This window comes from Panthera pardus, unplaced genomic scaffold (genome assembly GCF_024362965.1).
Source record: "Panthera pardus isolate Hobbes unplaced genomic scaffold, ASM2436296v1 HiC_scaffold_2, whole genome shotgun sequence".
Lineage (NCBI taxonomy): Eukaryota > Metazoa > Chordata > Mammalia > Carnivora > Felidae > Panthera > Panthera pardus.
The window spans coordinates 32,732,566-32,752,995 of NW_026526765.1; the positions used below are offsets into that span (position 1 = coordinate 32,732,566).

Genomic DNA, 20,430 nt, shown 5'->3' on the forward strand with positions numbered 1-20,430 from the left:
AAAAGTATGCTGAACAAAAAGTGTCAGACACAGAGTAAATATTGTATGGTTATTTGAAGTTCTACAAAAATCAAATCTAATTTACAGTCACAGGAAGTATAGTAGTTGAACAGTACTGGTTGTTGGAGTGGAGAAGAACTGACTGCAAATGAGCATTAGAGAACTTTTTGGGTGATGTAAATATTCTATCTCTTGATGGTATTGGGGATTCCGTGGTTGTTCACATTTGTTAAAACTCCACAAACTGTAGGGACACCTGAGTGGCTCAGGTGGTTCAGTGACTAACTCTTGATTTCAGTTCAGGTCATGAACTCACGGTTTGTGGGATCGAGCCCCACATCAGGTTCCACACCAGCAACGTGGAGCCTGCTTGGGATTTTCTCTCTCAAAAAATAAATATTAAAAAAAAAACCCAAAAAACTCTAACTGTAGACTTATAACATAGGGTGCATTTTATTATATGTATTTTACACTTTTAAGAAAGTTGACAGGGTAGGCAGAGAATTTGATTTATTTTACATTCTTTCATTCTAATTAAAGTGAGTCAATGGGGCACCTGGGTGGCTCAGTCAGTTAAGTGTCCAACTTCAGCTCAGGTCACGATCTCACAGTTCGCGAGTTTAAGCCCCGTGCCAGGCTCTGTGCTGACAGTTCAGAATGCTTCAAATTCCGTGTGTGTGTCTCTCTCTCTGCCCTTCCCTGCTCGCACTCTCTCTCAAAAATAAACATTAAAATTTTTTTTAATTTTTAAAAAATATTTTATTTATTTTTGAGAGAGAGAAAGAGTGTGAGTGGGGGAGGGGCAGAGAGAGAGGGAGACTCAGAATCTGAAGCAGGCTCCAGGCTCCGAGCTGTCGGCACAGGGCCTGACATGGGGCTCGAACTCATGAACTGTAAGATCATGACCTGAGCTAAAGTCAGACTCTTAGACCCACTGAGTCACCCAGGTGCCACCCCCCCCCCACTTTTTTTTTTTAAATCAAGTCAATATTGTGGTCTATGACAATTCCAAGTGAGTAGATCTTTTAAATATTCTGAAAATGTTTACATATTACCTTGCAATTAACATTACCTTAAAATTAACATTCCAATAACAGAATTACCATGATTAAAAAAAAAAATAAAATTAGAAAAAAATTCCCAATTTGGTTTTTAATTTATCTCATGCTTTGAAATGTAATTTTCATAGGGTGCCTGAGTGGCTCAGTTGGTTAAGTGTCCAACTCTTGGTTTTGGCTCAGATCATGATCTCACAGTTCCATGAGATTAAGCCCCGTGTCAGGCTCCTCGAAGATAGCACAGAACCTGCTTTGGATTCTCTCTCTCCCTCTCTCTGCCCCTCCTCTGATTGCTCTCCCTCTCTAAAAATAAATAAATAAACTTAAAAAAAAGAGTAAACAAATTTATTTCTAAAAAAAATGAAATATAATTTTCACCAATTTTTGTTGGAGTTTGAGGAAATCATAAAATACCCTTTGTCCCCTCCTGTCTTCTGAGCCACTTGAGAGACCAAGTCAGGCAAATGGAGATTCAGTATGTCAGATTAATTGCTGAAAGATCTAGGTTAAAGGATGTAATTTAGGTTTGTGCCGAAAATGGCCACCTAATAGCTAACCCAGAATTAGACAGACCTGCTCACCAAAGCATGGGCAATCCTACACAACCACAGAGCAGAGAGCCTTCACTGCAAAGTTTACATGTCTGGCAAGAGAACACAACGTAGGCTCCACAAACATGATAAATCCCAAAAAAGGGGTTTGCGTGTCCAGTTCTTTATCCCAAACGCTCTTTCCCAGGGAGGCGGGAGGGATAAGGGAAGGGAGCAATTGCTTGCTTAATGGATGTCCAAAGAAGCACCGTGAAAGGAGGCTACCTCTGCCCTCTGACTTCCCCACAAAGGTAGATCAACATTTCTCCACCTTGACACAAACAGCAAGTTCACATACAACACTCACAAAGGCACAATTCATGGTACACCAGCCATAAGGCTATCCAGGGCTACCCCTTCCCTTCCATTCAAGGGGGCATATTTAATTGCAAGTGACTAAAGTGACATATTTCAGGGGTGCCTGGGTGGCTCAGTCGGTTAAGCGTCCGACTTGGGCTCAGGTCATGATCTCGTGGTTCATGAGTTCGAACCCCATGTCGGGCTCTGTGCCAACAGCTCAGAGCCTGGAGCCTGCTTCAAATTCTATGTCTCCCTCTCTCTCTGCCCCTTCCCTGTTCACACTCTCTCTCTTTCTCAAAAATAAATAAACATTAAAAAAATTTTTTTAAGTGACATATTTCATTTTAATTTACTTTGATAATGAGTAAATCACAAATTTCTGTATTTTATTACTGGTATTAAAAAAAAAAAAACCCTTACTTTCTCCATCCTAAAATGTCATCAGTTACAAAGTACACACCACAGGCTCGATAAAAATCTCTCAGAAAAAAACACATCTAATATACCCATTGATTTAAAGATAATTATGGAACTATAGTTCTTGTGTCAACTCATAACTCACTTAGATACACATATGTCATGAAATCAAAGCTCAGAATGGCTGGTCCAGAGTCAAATTAGAAAGGTATATATATATATATATATATATATATATATATATATATATATATATATATATATATATACACCCCATATATATATATGTGTGTGTGTGTGTGTGGGTGTGTGTGTGTGTGTGTGTGTGTGTTTTCAGGCTTTGTGAAAAGGCCTCTATACACACGCATACAAACTTTTCTTACTGCTGGGAACGGTAGTGACAAGCTTTTGATGTCATTACATAAAACATAATTTTCAAACTGAAGAGGCTATCCTGGTCAGTTATAAGCATGAAAACTCTTAGCTTTCTCAGACAAAGCTTCTTTAGTTAAGTCTTCATTATAGTTTTACCAAATAACATCAATTTAAAAGTCTTTATGCTAAGACTACTACCATAAAATTTTGCACCGAGGTCCCAATTACAGATCTGGGTTCTGTGATTTATACCTTGCATGATTTTTCAACGCATATGTAGTATTTATTAGCACATTTAGGATAAATACTCTATAATCTAAAATCCTGTCATCTACAGAATAATATATGGATTCTCAAATTATCAGGCATGACCTGGATGTGTGGTGTTCTGACTAATGAGTATCTACGCCATACAATTTTCAAACAAGAATAATATAAATTATGTTCAATACAGTGTTTAGTGTTATTTCAGAAGGTATATTAAACATCTTAAATTACATCACTGTAGCATCAACTATTTTTCTTTCAGACTCAAAAGTATTTGTTAGTGAAGTTAACAGGTTTAGCAAATGTCTGTAGATCACTATTCACATCTTTACAAAATGATATATGCATTTTTCTCCTCATGCATAGAAGATACTAGCTGAGAATCCTTTGGAGCATGGATAAATGAGCTGCCTTCCCTCTCCATAATACAGAAAAAACACTAGGTTCTGTTAACAGAATTTAGTGGCTACATGCCTTCCATCCTGGGTCTTGCCCCTTTTGGGGCTGAGGCACAGATTTTATGCCAAGAACAATCCCCCCTGTTATGCCAAGAACTGATAACCATCTGTCCTATAATACTAAAAGTAGTGACTTCTCACTTTCTGATAAAGATTACAAAGTTCTCCTACCTTCCTAAAATCAGAAGAAACTGAGGTTAAATATCTCCATACTAATTCAAGTTCTTCATAGAAATAGCTAACATTTACTGAGTACTTCCTATGCAAGATACAAGGTGCTTTACATATTTTATTTTCACATAAGAAAGAAATTAAATAAATCAAATTTTTCAAAAGCTAACACAGAGGCAAATCTTTAAAGTGCAGAAAAAACCATTTATTCACAAATTACACGATAAACAAAAACCCACTACTCAAAACCACATACCAAAGGGTGAATGCTCACTTCTGTATATACTCAAGTATCTACCCTGTGAGAATATCCTTTATTAAACAAAATAAAATGTAACTAATATTTGTGTTTTTCAATTACTCTAAAACTAACCTAACCACAGCTAACTTTCTGATGTAACTTTGAGGGAAAATATAACACTCTGAAAAAAAAAAAAAAGAGGTAAGCATTCCACTAAAGGAAACATTTTTTAAATCATCTCAGAAAAATGTAGACCATTACTTACATGCTCCAACAGGTTAAGGTAAGATTCTTTAAAACAGCTTACTTTCATCTCTGACAAGGAAAAAATTAATTTTACAGCAAAAATAGCTTCCTGAGTGTCAGAAGTAACAGGACCCAGTAGTTCTATATAATTGTACTATAATATATGTGGTATAAAAATAACTCATATTAGCAATGACAGTATTGATTTGTGAATGCGATCGTGGCCTTTCAACGAAATATTTCTTTAAATATATTCTTCTCCACTCATGGGATTGTACTGTTAAGTCATGTTTCAGTTCCTATGTATGTCATGCCCAAGATACATACATTCACTGACACTCATAAACATCCCTACTTTTTTAGAAAGACATAATTTAGCTATTTAAAATTGTAATTTAATTGAGTAGTTCCAAAAAAGTTATCTAGAAAAAGAATTCCAAACCATCAGCTGGAACGTTAAAAGCAAAAGGTAAGTTTTTTTCAGAGTTTTTAAGCTTTTAAAAATAAGGAGAAGAAAATACTACTTTCGACTGGGCCAGTGCACCAGTACAATTTGATATGACATATCTATAAAAGCATTTTTCAAAAATGCACATCTTAAACATGACTCACTCGTGGTAAGGAATACTCTATCTACTTTTACAACTAAAACAATAAAACCATCATTGTGACATTGATCAGTATTTCACATATCTAATACTGAAGAAGGCAACTACCATTGTTGTAATAATTTTGAAGTCAAAATATAAGCACAAATCAGAATGAAGAGAAAGTCCAGAAAATGTTTAGAATGTATACAGTTGCATGCATTTTCAGCCAAACTTTCAAAGATTCCAAAAATAACCAAATGACAACTTTGAAGCAAAATAAATGTCAAAAAATATTTGAGCTTTGGGAGACTTCCTCTAATGCAACCAGAAAAACAGAAGAGTGAATAGTAACAGGAGTATTAGGAGGGAAAGAAATCACCAACTTCCTTTATCGTGAAACAAAAGCCAACGAGTCAACATTTTAATAACACTGGCCATCAAGTTATTCACTATTAGAGAATTCACTTTTCAAGTTGTGTCTTTAAAATGCGTTCACTTACATTTTTGGATTATTTTTTTAAGTTTATTAATCAAAACCCACTGTACTCACAATTCTAATCTTAAGAAGTTTAAATTGTAACTTATCAAAGCACAGCCCAAACACTATACAATAATTCTACCATTTAGTTTTTATATGCCTCATCTGCAGAACTCATTTTACAAACAGGAGTTTTATTCTGTCTCTCCACAGTAGATGTCCCTAGGCCTCAAACTTTAAGAGCAATCAAAAAGCCAGATTCAAAGGGTTCCTGCTACTTTTATCGGGCTTTGATAAAAACAGAGCCATCTGGTGGTGTAGCACCATCTTCCTTCTCAGTGACCGTCTCTACAGTCCCAGAGGCCGAAACAATAACCATTGTCTTATTTGCTGAAACTGTCTTCTGTTTCTCCGCAATTGCTGCACAAACAGCAACAATCTCATCACTTTCAAAGTCATAGTCGGGGATTGACTTTGGTGAGAAATGTGTCATTTCCGCTGACGCGTCACACTTCTTAATCTTCTGTGCTACCTTCTGCTGCTCCTGGAGTGTTCTTGCCCAAGAAAGGTCTTCTTTCCATATTTCAGGGTTCATTGGATAGATGTGAAGGGCTACCTGAAAACTTCGAATTGCCTAAGGGAGATAAAAAAAAAAAATCAGAGTTTTTCCTTTGCTTTATTTTAAAAAATGAGTGGATTTAATAGAATCTACAATATCTCCATCTATATCTTTTTTTTTTACTATATATGTATATATATGATATAATATATATATTAATATGTATATATATGTATGTATGCATATAAGATATATACATATATATCTGTTTAAAAAACATATTAGAATGCAAGGATAGACATTTAGGCTGTACCCTTAACACTGCATGATGATTATGATGAAAAAAAAAAAGTTAAAGAAGTGTGAAAGAAAGTGACTGACACATCACTGCTGAGGAGTAAAAGTCCACTGAAGTACAATTAAGGATATGGTTTAAGACAGAGCGAGTGCATTGTTCAGCTTCTGCAGACCAGCAAATATAAGAATCTAGGGATTTCTTGACTAAACCACGATCAGGAAGGTACCAAGAATGCCTACCTCTGAAGCCAAGAGCTTAGCTCCGCATAATACTAACATGTATTGACTGTCACAAGAGACAAAGGATATTAAAGAATGATAAAAGGGTCAATTGGCCCAGAATATATAACAATCATAAATATATATGCATCCCAACATCAGAACACCTAAATATATAAAGTAAACACTGACAAAAGTGAAGGGAGAAATAGCAATAAAGTAATAGCAGGAGACTGCAATACCCAAATCCCAGTAATGAATACAGACAGCATCCAGAAGGAAGAGCAATACGGGAACAGAGAGCCTGAACAACACTATAAATCAAAGGGACTGAACAGACATATACAAAACATTCCACCCAACAGCACCAGAATACGCACTGTTCTCAAGGACAAACAACATTTTCTAGGAAAGATCACATGATAAGTGGACAGCATCACATGTTAGGTCACAAAACAAGTCTTCTTAACAAATTTAAGGTGACTAAGATCATACCAAGTATGTCATCTTTTCTTCTTTTTGAGAGAGTGAGTGAGTACAGGAGAGTGAGTGGGGGAGGGGCAGAGAGACAGAGGGAGAGAATCTTAAGCAGGCTTCACACTCAGCTTGGAGCCTGACTCGGGGCTTGATCTTACGACCCTGAGATCATGACCTGAGCTGAAATCAAGAGTCAGACGCTTAACCAACTGAGCCACCCAGGAGCCCCATTTTCTGACGACAACAGAATAAAACTAGAAATCAACAGAAGAAAAACTGGGAAATTCACAAACAAGTAGAAACTACACAACACAATCTTGAACAACCAATAGGTCAAAGAAATCAAAAGGGAAAAACATCTTGAGACCAATGAGAATGAAAATGTAACACATTAACATTTATGGGACAGAGCAAAAGTAGAACTAAAAGGGAATTTTATAGAGATAATTGCCTGCATTAAAAAAGAAGAAAGATGGGATGCTTTGGTGGTTCAATTGGTTAAGCGTCTGACTTTGGCTCAGGTCATGGTCTCAAGGTTCGTGGGTTTAGGCCCTATATCAGGCTCTGTGCTGAGAGTTCAGAGTCTGGAGCTTGCTTCAGATTCTGTGTCTCCCTCTCTCTTTGCCCCTTCCCTGCTTTCTCTTTCTCTCTCTCTCTCAAAAATAAATAAATAAAAACATTTAAAAAATTTAAAAAAAAGATCTCGATTGGTAAGTTAAATCTACACTTCAATTAGAAAATGAAGAACAAACTAAGTCACAATCATTTTCCAACAGCCAACTTGTTTTGTTTTGTTTTTAATTTTTTTAACATTTATTTATTATTGAGGGACAGAGAGAGACAGAGCATGAGCAGGGGAGGGGCAGAGAGAGAGGGAGACACAGAATCTGAAGCAGGTTCCAGGCTCTGAGCTGTCAGCACAGAGCCCGACGTGGGGCTCAAACTCACAGACCGGGAGACCTGAGCCGAAGTTGGACGCTTAACCGACTGAGCCACCCAGGCGTGTTTTGTTTTTTAGTTTCATGTTATTTAAATTCCAGTTAGTTAACATATAGTGTAATATTAGTTTCAGGTGAAGAACTTAGTGACTGATAACTTCCAATACTCAACTCTATGTAAAAACCTAAATAATTACTATTGGGGCTATCCCCAACTATTGACTTTTAACTTACTACCTGATCTATTTATGTAAGTATTTTCTTGTGTTTTTGTCCAAATATATACATATATAGGAAGAATGGTTAGATGTTACAGTTTTTAGCATGTTTTCAATATATTTCTCATAGTGACCCTTCCTTTATGACATTTTAAGTATAGTCATTTTTTTCTTACCATTCCAGTCTTTCAAAAGAATCTCTTAAGTTGACATAAAAATTACACTCCGATTTTTCCAAGTAGAGCTCTAAAAAATTACATTAACTAAGGGAAAAAAAAAATAACACTTTTAATCCCTCTAAGAATTTCACAATTTTAATCGGCAGAACCATATCAACAGGAAAAAAAATAAGAGTTGAACAACTGGTTCCCTTATTCAAAACAACTTAAAATATTAAGCAATTTTACTTTTACCGACTGGTTGGAAGCATTCTACTGTGTCACCTGCAAGAGTTTCTTTCTCTATTGGGCAGTCTTTGCTAAACATTACATCCTAGAGATTTTTTTCCACATTACCATAGACACTTAACAAGCAAAAGTGATAATGCTTTGTAAGTTTTTAAATAAAGGAGAAATGGGGGGAAAGTATTGTGTAAGAAGCTCCATTTGTTTTCCTGTTAACCTATAGAAAACAAAATACCATGAATTTCTTTTCTCCAACTCTGGTATGATTTAAGTCTTCAGGTAGAAAAAAAAAAAAAAAAAACGGAAAATGGACTTCGGTTAAACTGGTTTCCATCAGTGTGAACCTCATTTTGGATTATCATATTTAAGTTACTTGAAACCAATTATTCTCTCATCAAAATTCCATATTTATGATTTCTGAGAATTTGACACCTTTTGGTAAATAGAAATAATATTTACAAGAGTACCAGAAAAATCTAAGTTATCTATAACTTACTAAAGCCATTGTTAGTAAAGTTAAATTCAGGTTTTACCAGTAATTTCTTTAGCCTTTAAAGAAACCATTTTTAATTTTTTATTTGTTGTTTTACTTCTACCTGTAAAAGGCAAATAAAGCCTTGAAACAATCTTAGTTAATGACAAACAAAATCTGCCAGTACTAGATTAGATTTGCAAACACTCTTGAGGAAGTCAGCTGCCAGGTATATGTAGCCCTGCCGAAACAAAAACAAAAACAGGATAATTGTCTTAACCACCTCTCATCTATTTAGCCTGTGCTTCCTACAAGTTATGGTCCAGACAAGTTGAGAAATGCATTACGTACCAATTAATAACAAAACAACACAATAAGTATTCCACTTTCATAAGCTTCTATCCTGCCCCATTTTCCCCTCACTAAGCCTGACAACTTTTCCATCTAAATATTTATCATCATTACTCTCCCATACTCTACTTTCTTCCTTCCCTTACATAATCTATTAGGGGTTTTGTCTCCATGTACTACTGGCATCACTTTATAAGTGGAGACCTTAATGTTGCAAAAAACTAACCTAAGAGTTGCTTATTTTATATGTATTTCAGTAAGGTTTACCAAATGCCATTTTTAAAAAATTTTCATGATGTCTAATACCTGAAAAAATATTCTGACTCTAATATAATTGATGTTTAAAATGGAAAAGATGGGGGCGCCTGGGTGGCTCAGTTGGTTAGGCGTCCGACTTCAGCTCAGGTCACAATCTCCCGGTCCATGAGTTCGAACCCCGCGTCGGGCTCTGGGCTAATGGCTCAGAGCCTGGAGCCTGCTCTGGATTCTGTGTCTCCCTCTCTCTCTGCCCCTCCCCCATTCATGCTCTGTCTCTCTCTGTCTCAAAAATAAATAAACGTTAAAAAATAAAAAATAAATAAATAAATAAAATGGAAAAGATGTTCAGTAATAACTTTTATCTGTGTTTATGGATTAATACCTTTAAGAGGTAATTTGCTATTTACTCTCTGCATAGACATGATAAATAGCTATTTACTTTTTGGTTCAGCTAATCAAAAACACAACAAAACAAAATTTCATCATTATAATAACCTAACTTCATTACCAGGACTATCTCTCCTAATCCAAGCTGAGCACGTCCCAAAGTTTGCCAAGACTCCCATGAATGTGGGTTTCTCTGCACGGCCATTTCAGCTGCATGTACTGCAGGGAACATTTCATGAAGAGACATTAGGACCTATAACCAAAAAGAAGAAATAAAACCTGTCAGCAATTTTCATAAACTAGCAAACTACTAATGAATAACCATATGCAAACAAATCTTTTCATTTAAAAAAAAAATATTTTTAGTCTGGTAAATATAGCACTTCAGTAGTTTTGACCCACTCCTCTGCCCATCAGGGTCAGGAACAAGTATTCTTCTTCCTATTCCTAAAATAACTATGAAAATGTAAAACATCTCCTTTTCAGTCACTGAACCCTGTTGTCCATCTGGTCAAAATAAGGTGGTCATACTCTAGCCATGGTGGCTCAGAGCTATTTGAACTCTTAATTCCACTTCTGATTGTTCTATTTATGATGTGGTTTTCAGGAGATCCCAGGTCTCATTGTTAAATGAGACAAATTCAAATTTGTTCAACCACCACCCTATAAACATCTTCCTGCTACAAAAATCACTTAAACATTCCACAGGCCTCCCCACAACTGGGTTCTCCAAACCATACAAAGCAGAAAAATAGGGAGTTCTAGAACCTTCCACTTCAATCTATGGGAAAAGGCTAGATTTTAACTATCATTTTGGGGACCATTTGCATTTCATAAGATTTGTAACACAACTATCATTATCAGGTTCCAAGTTAAACAATCTATTTCATACAGTTCACCACAAATACTGCCTTTAATATATATCTAGTCAAGACTGAAAATTAAAGACTTAACCAAATGAAGGTCTTCGCAGTACTTCATCCAGTGGACATAATTTGTTTGGGGTTTTCTTGGCTGATCTAAAATCAAAGTTGATAAAGAATGTGCCCTATGTTTGAAATCATTACCTGAAAGATACCTGTAAGGTGTGTAGATCAAGGCTGAAGCGCGACTACTCCCTGCCAAAAATATGTTTGATGCTCTATTAGAGACTTTTTACGTCTTTTGGATAACTTAATCCAGTTGCTCAGAGATTTTCTTTACAGACTTTCCCACAAAATATTAGAAATGTATTTTTAAAATTCAAATGTTATTTTTAAAAATAAATTGAGTCTATTCTGACCTTTGCTAAGGACTAGGCCATTTTTAGAGACATATCATCCGGAGTCCAATCCACCCTCATTCTGAAGAAATGAAGTTATTGGTCAGTCCACTATAATTAATTTCCAAGGAAAGCAAACACATTTCATTTATTTAAGAAATCACCAGTGACTTCCTAAAAGATAGCCATCTGTTCATATCTTACCATAGGCTGAAATAAGTTAACTTCGTTGTGAAAAGAAATGAATTTCTAATGTTGTGCAAGAGGCAGAGCAATAAATATGGTGACATGTTTTCTATAAAGGAAATATTGAAAAAAATTTAAAAAGACATATTTGAGAAAGAAAATGGAAAGAAATGCTATTTTGGTTCATTTCTATTCACCAAACAAATATAAACATAGTACAATTTCATAATGGAAGTGAAATTCTTCATAACCATTACCTGTGATTTCATCTCGTACAGGGTAGCATCATCTGGGGTTAACTGCAGTGCTTCGTCCCATTTTTGAATCGCCTCTCGATACCTGTGGTTGTGAAGTTACATTAGTATCTTATCTTCACTAAATCCTTGAGAGTACATGACCAGATGTTAAAATCAGGTACTAAGGAATAACTGTGTATCAAGAAATAGCTCTATTCAAGAACTGATGGCAATAATAACAATGGTACAAAAGCAAGAAAATTAAGAGATAAAGGAAAGGGTGGCAAAAGAAAAAAAGACAAACATAAATTAAATAAAAGGTATCTTAGAAGTCTTTTTCCAATTTTATTTTCTGGGCTGAGAAATCACCACCAAAATTTCCCTCTTTTTCATCAACCTCAACGTGCAAATGTTGTCATGCATGTTAGATGTATTGCAAAGGACTTTAATGAGGAATTTATAATCCAGTTGTAATCCTGGGCTCGGCTGAGCAATCTAGGCACAGAACAATTTAAGAAGTTGTCTGGTAATTGCGTAAGGATTCTTCAGATTTAAGCTTCCTTGTCCGTAAATTCCAGGAACTCGGGGACTAGTAACGCACGGTAAGCTTATAACAAAAGGGGTCAAATGAATGATAAACAGTACAGGGATGGTGGTTTCCACCACCACCTTTTCACCGACGTTCTCCTAGTCAGGTTTCTCTTGTGAGTTCCAGAGCTGTGTGGTCAACTCACATCTCCACAAAGACGTGCCACAGACACCTCAGGCTCCCTCTGCCCAAAGCTGGTCTTAGCACGCCACCTGCCAAATCTGTGGAAGCACCGCAGCACTTCCTTTTGCAAATAAAATGAAGGCACTACTGAGTCCTTCGTGTTATCCAAAGCAGTCATTCTCACGGCATCCTTCACAAGTGATTAACTCTTGTATCCTTGAATACTGTAGGAGGAGAAAGTTCTATTTACCAGAATATTTTCCATTATGAGCTGAAACTTTCTATCTTGTACCTTTCCCCCAGTGCTACTAATTCTGCTTTCTGGCACTAAACAGAAAATATATAATCCACTAGTTTTAATTCTTGGCTACATACAGAATGATCTAGGGAGATTCTGGAGGGGAAGAAATACACAACACGACACACACACACACACACACACACACACACACACACACCACACAGCTGGCCCCTGCCTCAATCAACTAAAACAGATATTCTCAGAATAGGACCCAGGCATCTATATTTTTTAAACCAGGTAATGCTAATAAACACCAAGGTTGTGAACCATGGAAAATATCTTTCATAGCGTAGTAAGCCCTATCCATGTGCTGCCTTCTCTTGAATCACTCATTATTACCTGTTTTCCAGACCCTTATTTCCTCTGTATGTGTTCTTCTCCACAATTTCCTACTGGAAATGTGAAGGTCCAAACCAAACATAACGACCAAAATATGGGCTAATATGCACTGATTATTATTTAAACAGAGGGCAGCGAAATAAAGAAATAAAGGCAAAATTTGGTAGAAAATACAAAGGTGAAGAACATAAAAAAGTACGTTCTGTTTTCACCTTGCTATAGAGTTCCTTTACTAGTAGTACAAATGGACGACGTCACATCCAGGGGTCTTACGCCAGCCTGACAAATGACAAATGGACTACCGACACCTTAAAATAAGTTCGCCACAGAGCCAACCCCATGGCCAGCAGCAGGGGTGAGGGCGGACATGATGGGAGTGTGCTTTACAAAGCCTGCCTTAGCTGCCATGATAGGTTGTAGCAGTGGCTACTGCTATTTTGTAGTAGCCGGCTATATATAACTATAAGCTGAAGATTCATCCCACAGGGCACCTGGGTCGCTCAGTCAGTTAAGTGTTCAAGTCCTGACACTGGCTCAGGTCACGACCTTGTGGTGGTGAGATTGAGCCCCACGTTGGGCTCTGTGCTGAACATGGAGCCTGCTTGGGATTCTCTCTGTTCTTCTCTGCCCCTCCCCCACTCAGCTTTCTTTCTCTCACTCAAAATAAATAAATAAACTTTAAAAAATTAAAACAGAAAAAGATTCACCCCGCAAAAGCTGGTTGTCTTTGTTTCCAAGCAAACCAAATGTGAACATGCAGAGAGGCTATCACAACTACTGCCTGGACCATGGTTAGTATCTTCTTCAGGGGCTCTTGCTGAGCACTGAAGAAATACCTGTTTGAAAACTGTTGAACTCTGGGTGAAAGACTACTGGAAGTTTAGGAACAGTGTGGCCATTATTCACCTCATTTTTATGACCTGCTGCCCCAATGGTCTATGTTTCTCTCTGCCTCTGCCTGCATCGCAATATTGTGTCACAAATCAAACCTCTGAGAGCTCCGTTAATTGAGAATTATTTCTTTATTAGGGATTTTCCCAAATTCAAGCATGTATCTAGAGCCAGGGTCCCCAAAGTTGAAAGAGGCAGTGTCACTGGCTGCTGTTTGTCAATGCTCTTCCTTCATCTCACTCTGAGATCCCTCTGGAGTGCCCATACGTCTCTGCTTTCCACATATTCAGACACTTCTGCACGGTGTCAGGCTATGCCCGTAAGCGTGGCCGGCACAGGTGTTAAATGGCTGCCACATGACTTTCCTATAAACTCTGTGCTCAGCAGGTGATGGACACGGGTTGGTTAAACAGCCGTGTCCCACTGCTGGCTCCTAGTTACCCTGAATGGGAATCTGAGACTCACAGATATTTTTAGATAATTCATACGTTAATGTTAGCTTAGAAACTGCCCACTGAACTTCAAAGTAAGGCATTTAATGTATCTTTTCAGGTACCATTAAAATTTCTTATTTATGAATTCCCTCTTACTAAAACACCATCAACTATCAGAATTAATTAACTAGCTGCTTCTGTAGGGTCACCACCTATCAGATCACACTGCTTGGATTCATGTGCTAACCTCTCAAGGATGCCGTTCTTATAGTCCTTCCTTTCCCAGCCCCCCAGATAAAGTAGCCTCCTTTAAGCAAAACATACTTTTAAAAAAGAATGATGGCAGAGAAGAGATGCATGGGCCTCACCTGGTACTCAAGCTAGGAAAGGAGAAGATGAAAAGGGATCTACAAAGAAGAAATGAGAAAGTCTGAACTTCACTGGTGGACTCTTAAGGGGATAAAAACAACAGCTTGTGGATAAGAGAGAAAGGGAAGGAGGAGGAAGCCATGATCCCAGCGGACCTCTTCCTTCTTTGATCCGCACACGCACATCTAGCATGGTGGCCCGGGACTCCAAACCTATGCTGGCAGCTAAAACATGTGGTTGGTTCACACAAAGCATTTGATTTTTTTTTTTTTCTTTAACACAAAATGTTCTTAAATCTGGCCTTCCTTATATTCTATACCTGAGTAAATGACGACAGTTTTGACATAATTGTTTTGATAGAAAAAATTGCTTCCCAAACACACGAATAGAGAAGAACCAGAAAGGAAACTGCACACGTGCGTGCGCACACACACACGCGCACACACACACAGAAATTAAAGACACTCATAATTTCACCAAAAGATGACAACCATAGTTAACATTTTTATTGTATACTCTTCCAAGTGTTTTAATGTATATCATACATATGAAACATTATTTTGTCTTTAAATTATCAAACGCTTCTCTCTATAGCATAATGCTTAGTAACTGATTACTACTATTTCAATGCAAAATTCATTCAAATAAATCCTCTACTGTTAGACATTACACTTAAAGAGCTGCTAAGAGTAAATCTTAAATGCTCTTACCACAAAAAAAAAAAAAAAGGAATTATATGAGATAACAGATGTGTCAACTTATCTTTTACTGTGGTAATTATTTTGCAATATATATGTTCATGAAATAATCACATTCTCCACTTGAAACTTACACAATGTTATACATCAATTATATCTCAGTAAAACTGGAAAAAATTACCCTTTGGCCATTACAATGATCTTTTGGAAGGAAGTGGGCCAGGAATAATTATTGAAGAAAATTGTATTTTGGAGATCAAATATACTACACACATTATGTTTGATGTAAAACTGACTGGAAATGAGATCACCTTAGAAGGAAGGTTAGTCTAACTTAAGATAGCATTTTCATTGATTTCCTTTAATTAACAAAAAGCCAATGAGGGAAGAAATAAACACTATATTTCCTTGTCTGTACTACTCCCCTTCCAATTTTCTATTGATATGACCTGCCAGCTTTACAGGAAACATAACTTCAGTTGCCAGTTGGTTTGGTTCTTAAAATTAGCCATCTTTATGCTAATCAAAAATTCAAATGGCACTAATACTCTTTGATAAGATTATGTACACCTAAAATACAAATCATATTTAAGCTGTTCAATCCTCAAAAACTAGCTTACCTGTTTAACAACTAGAATGATACTTTTAAAATATTTACTTTAGGTCTTACAGAAAAGGGGGAAAATCCTTACAATGAAACACAAATAAGCAACCCTCTCGTGTCCTCTTCTCAATCTAGCCTTCAAAACGCATGCACATAAATGAATACACTTAAAAAGCTCCACTTCAAATGAACAATGACTTTCAATTTGCACTGTGTAAACAATAAAAGAACATGTACATGAACACTATTCTCAAAACCTCTGTGAGGGACAAAGACAACTTTTTTCTCTCAAAAACTTACAAATAAAAATAACAAACCTCTAAACAAAGGCCAGTAAGGAAATGTTCTTTACAGTGGGAAAAATCAGCTCATGTGCACATGCCCCCTAAAACCCATCTGTTACTTACTTGGTTAACAATATACTCCAAGAAAAAAGGGGAGGGCTTGGGAGGGGGGAAAATGCCTTTTTAAATGCACATCCTGTTTGACCCAGCAATTCCATTTCTATAAACCTTTCTTTCGAGCTGACCTGGATGTATGCACACTTCTATCTCTGAAAGGCCAGTCACTATATCATTCATAAAAATTAAAGATGAAAACATCCTTTCTCAAAAAAGAGATGGCAAGATACATTTTAATACATCATGCAATGAAATACAAATACCCCATCATATCCAAATCTTTCTGGTTTGGTTTCTGGTTTTAGATAGAGTCTAGTTGTAGACTCTGGTTTTAGAGTCTGGATGGTTAAGGGATAGTATATGGCCTTTTTTTTTTTTTTTTAAAGGCAGTTCTATACAAAATAATCTCTAAGATATATTAAGTAAAAAAGGCAAGGGAGAGAATGGTGTATATATTTAGAATATCAACATTTATGATGTTTTAAAAGATATATACATACACATGCTTATAAATCTAAAGATTATCTTTGGCAAGATATCAAAGAACTAGTAACTGGTTTCCTGTGGGAAAGTGAACTAAGAGACCAGAGGACAGGAGTAAGGGCAAGATTTAGTCTTCATTGTATAGCCTTTGTTGGTATTCATTTGCTTTTTTTAAAATCATGTACATATGTTACTGTCTTTTTCTTTTCATTACAAATTATACAAATACATTAAACAAACCATGGATTGGTTAAGTTCATACAGAGAGAGAGTAAATGAGAAAGAGAAAAGATACCAGGGCTCAAGTTTTCAAAATTCAGAGGTCAAGCAGAGAAGGAAGGGCTAGCAAAGATGACTGAGAAGTTGAGAAAGAAAGGAAGAAATTCAGGAGTGTGTGTGATTTCAAAGAAACCAAAGAGAAGCCTGTCACAGAGAGAGTGCCGGGTTGTACCTAAGAGAGATGCAGCAGCATGTCAATCATTGGCGACACTGACCAAACAGCATTCCTGGAAGGGCAGGAGTGGACACCAGACCGCTGAGCAAAGTGGGAGTAAGAAGTAGGAACAACGAATGCTGGCAACTCATTGGGGAAGTCTGTGAATACCAAAAAGGGAAATGAAAAGATAACTAACTAGGAATATAAAATCCAGAGAAGGCTGACACAGATCTCTAACACATGTCCAGACCGGACTTATCATCATCTCCCACTCCAGACTTACTCTATGCTTGCAACCATGGCTTAGAGAACAGCACCACCGAGTCACTGAGACAGAATCCCGGAGTCAGCCTTGACTATACTTGCCCTGCCCTAGGTTACATGAGTCGTCAATTCTCTAATTCATCCTTTAACTCACGGTCACTGCTCCTATTTAGTGTAAGTCCTCAGCCTTCCTTGCTGGGATGATCAAAAATTCAAGTAATGATTTTTAAAAATTTTTTCAATGTTTATTTATCTGTGAGACAGAGCAAGAGCAAGGGAAGGACAGAGAGAGGGAGACACAGAATCCAAAGCAGGCCCAAACTCACAAGCTGTGAGATCATGACCTGAGCCCAAGTCAGTCGGACGCTTAACTGACTGAGCCACCCAGGCGCCCCAAGTAATGACTTTCGTTGGCCTCCTTTTGGCTGGAACACTGTTCAGCCTGTTCTTCAGCTAATTCCAATGTGTCTTTCCTGACTCTGCCGTGATGCCCTCTCCTCCCAAAAATCATCTCAAATACTCTTTAATGCTTCTATTTCCCCATTTAGTTAAATGCCCTTCTTTTAGATCATCCAAAGAACTCTCTAAATAGTCCTCTTTACTACATATCGAAACAGTTTCTGTGTATCACCCACAAAAGATGTTTATTTAATATTTTCTTTGTGGCATCCATGCTTAACAAAAATCACCGAATACGTTTTCAGTGAGTAAAAAAAATATATATATATAAGAAATTAATATGCCAGACTAATTTGGGTGAGGAGAGTAGAATATAAAACAACAAATGTCAAATGATGTTGAATATAATTTTATCTTTGCCAAATCAGAAAGACTTTTTAAAAAAATTTTTAGAAAGACTTCCAGACTTTACACAGCTTTAAATTTTAATTTAAAATTTAATTCAATTAGATTTTTGATAAAAAGAAAAGCTGCACACATTAAAATGTAATGTAACTCATTAGCTGTCTTCCAGATATAGTTGATTCTCATTCTTGTAGTTATGTTCTATAAAGCTGCTGTAAAGACTGAATTAGTAAATACTGAATCACGGCTCATAGGGGAATACAGGGTTAAGTTTCTGCAAGCCTCTGGTCATATTTGTATCAACTGATTAATATACAGCCTTGTTTTATGTGCTCCTGTTTAAAGACATCTTATTTAATAAATATTGTTGATTCATTAACATTGATCTCACAGCCCACAGCACTGTAACTCATGCCTGGACGAAGCTTACTGGACAAAGCTTACTGAATGAACACATGTAGTTTCTCTGTAAGGCACATCACAGCCTTCTTGTCTTTAGGAACACTAGACAGCACTTCTGAACTATACTTCGGAGGCGTTTTAAACAGCAAAATCACCAACAAAGGGCACAAAAATGTGGAAAATATAACACTAGACAGACCCCAAAAAGGGACACTTGTTTATACAGTGTGAGAGCTGAAACAAGAAGGCAGAGCACCTGCCGTGTTGGACTCAGCTGGGAATACACACAGGAGGCACTCAGATTCTCTCAGCTCTGCCGATGTCCACTAACAACTGTGAAAGCACCGTGAGCACTGATTTGGGGGTTACCAATATATTTGTGAGTGGGTAAACTCATAAATGAGGAAGCCATGAATGAGGTTTCACTGTATTTAAGAAGAAATGTTATAGCATTTTTTCTATGTCAAATAAAATATAGCTACAAAGGAGTATCACTTTCACTAATATCATGACAGATTTCTAATTGATTTCTATCAATTTTACATCCTTATGTGGAAACATCAAAATAAATTTAAAAGCTATTTCCATACAGCTACATTTTTATCAAATCCCTAGTGAATATTAAGATTCCTCATTATTATATATTATCATTAAATAATTTTATTTCCTCCTTAAAACCTATGTCATCAAGAACTTTAAAGTTTTCACCTTATTTTATATTGTGTTTCTAATAATATTTACAGTAATTGTGCCCCATGGGCACCTGGGTGAGTCAGTCCAGTTAAGCATGACTTTGGCTCAGGTCATGATCTCATGGTTTGTGAGTTCAAGGCTCCCATGGGGGGTGGGGGGGGGGGCAGAACAGACCCACTTTGGATACATTCTCTCTGGCCCTCCCCCACTCATCTCCCCCTCAAAAATAAATAAACATTTAAAAAATAATAATAATTGTACCCCAAAATGATAGAAATAACTTCTCTGGCTGAATTTATATTTTCATATTGGAAGTGGTTTTCTTTTGTTCAGGATATATTTGAAATTAAAAGTTTAGTTTGCTTCCTTGATTTTATAAACACTTTCATATAGACGTTATAATGATATAGAAAGTAGTTTTAGACAGGTTTAATTTGAGTGAAAGTTGTGTGATTTCCAATGTAGGTAAATCAGGTTCCAACTTTTAGACAATGATAAATTTTCTGAATTAAACAAAAAAAATTCCTCAAGTTATTTTGAGGTTTTTCTGTCTAGAATTTGGAGTAGCATTCTGAAGAAAGCAAGGACAAAATAATGTGTAGCTAATACAATGAACATTCTAATAAGGAACCTAATTTCCATAGCTCAGAAAGAAAGAAAAAAGGATCTGCAAGAGGCAATAAAAGAGAAAAAACATAATTATTGCATATCTTCTCAAGACATACATATTTAGTGAAAGGAGGGCTGGATTGGAAAGAAGTGCTGAGATAATGCTCAGAGTAGAGTTCCTGGGTGGTTTTATTAGGCAAGGGAAAGATATAAATATACTTTAAATTCCAAACTGCTCCGAGTTTTAGTCACTATCACTTATTAAAATTACGTGGACTCAGGATTAGGCTGAATCATAAAGCCCACTTTCAGTAATAATTTAAACTATTTACTTACACAAAAGAACAAACACATCTTAAAAGTTTTTAATTTTTTATTATAGACAAGAACAAACAATTCAGAGCAGATCAACTGCCTCTGGAAACAGTAGGAAGGAGCTCTGAAATTACATAAAGATGTATGCACACTGAATAAAGGTCATTTTCCAAAGCAAATTAAAACAATGATGCCAACTTCTACGTGGTACAGGATGTTCC

At 36.5% G+C, this 20,430-nt stretch overlaps 1 protein-coding gene across 4 annotated transcripts in view; it reads right to left on the minus strand.

The window, feature by feature from the left end:
- Positions 1–3,819: 3,819 nt before the first annotated feature.
- The window catches only part of TTC33 (tetratricopeptide repeat domain 33), a 39,272-nt gene continuing 22,661 nt past the window's right edge, over positions 3,820–20,430 (minus strand). For all 4 annotated transcript variants that reach the window (XM_019464249.2, XM_019464248.2, XM_019464246.2 and 1 more), the window contains 3 exons: positions 11,476–11,557; positions 9,893–10,024; positions 3,820–5,825 (listed from right to left, as the gene is read on the minus strand). In XM_019464249.2, coding sequence (XP_019319794.2) covers positions 5,472–5,825; positions 9,893–10,024; positions 11,476–11,557 — 568 coding nt within the window. In that variant the 3' untranslated portion in view covers positions 3,820–5,471. The remainder of the gene's footprint in view (positions 5,826–9,892; positions 10,025–11,475; positions 11,558–20,430) is intronic.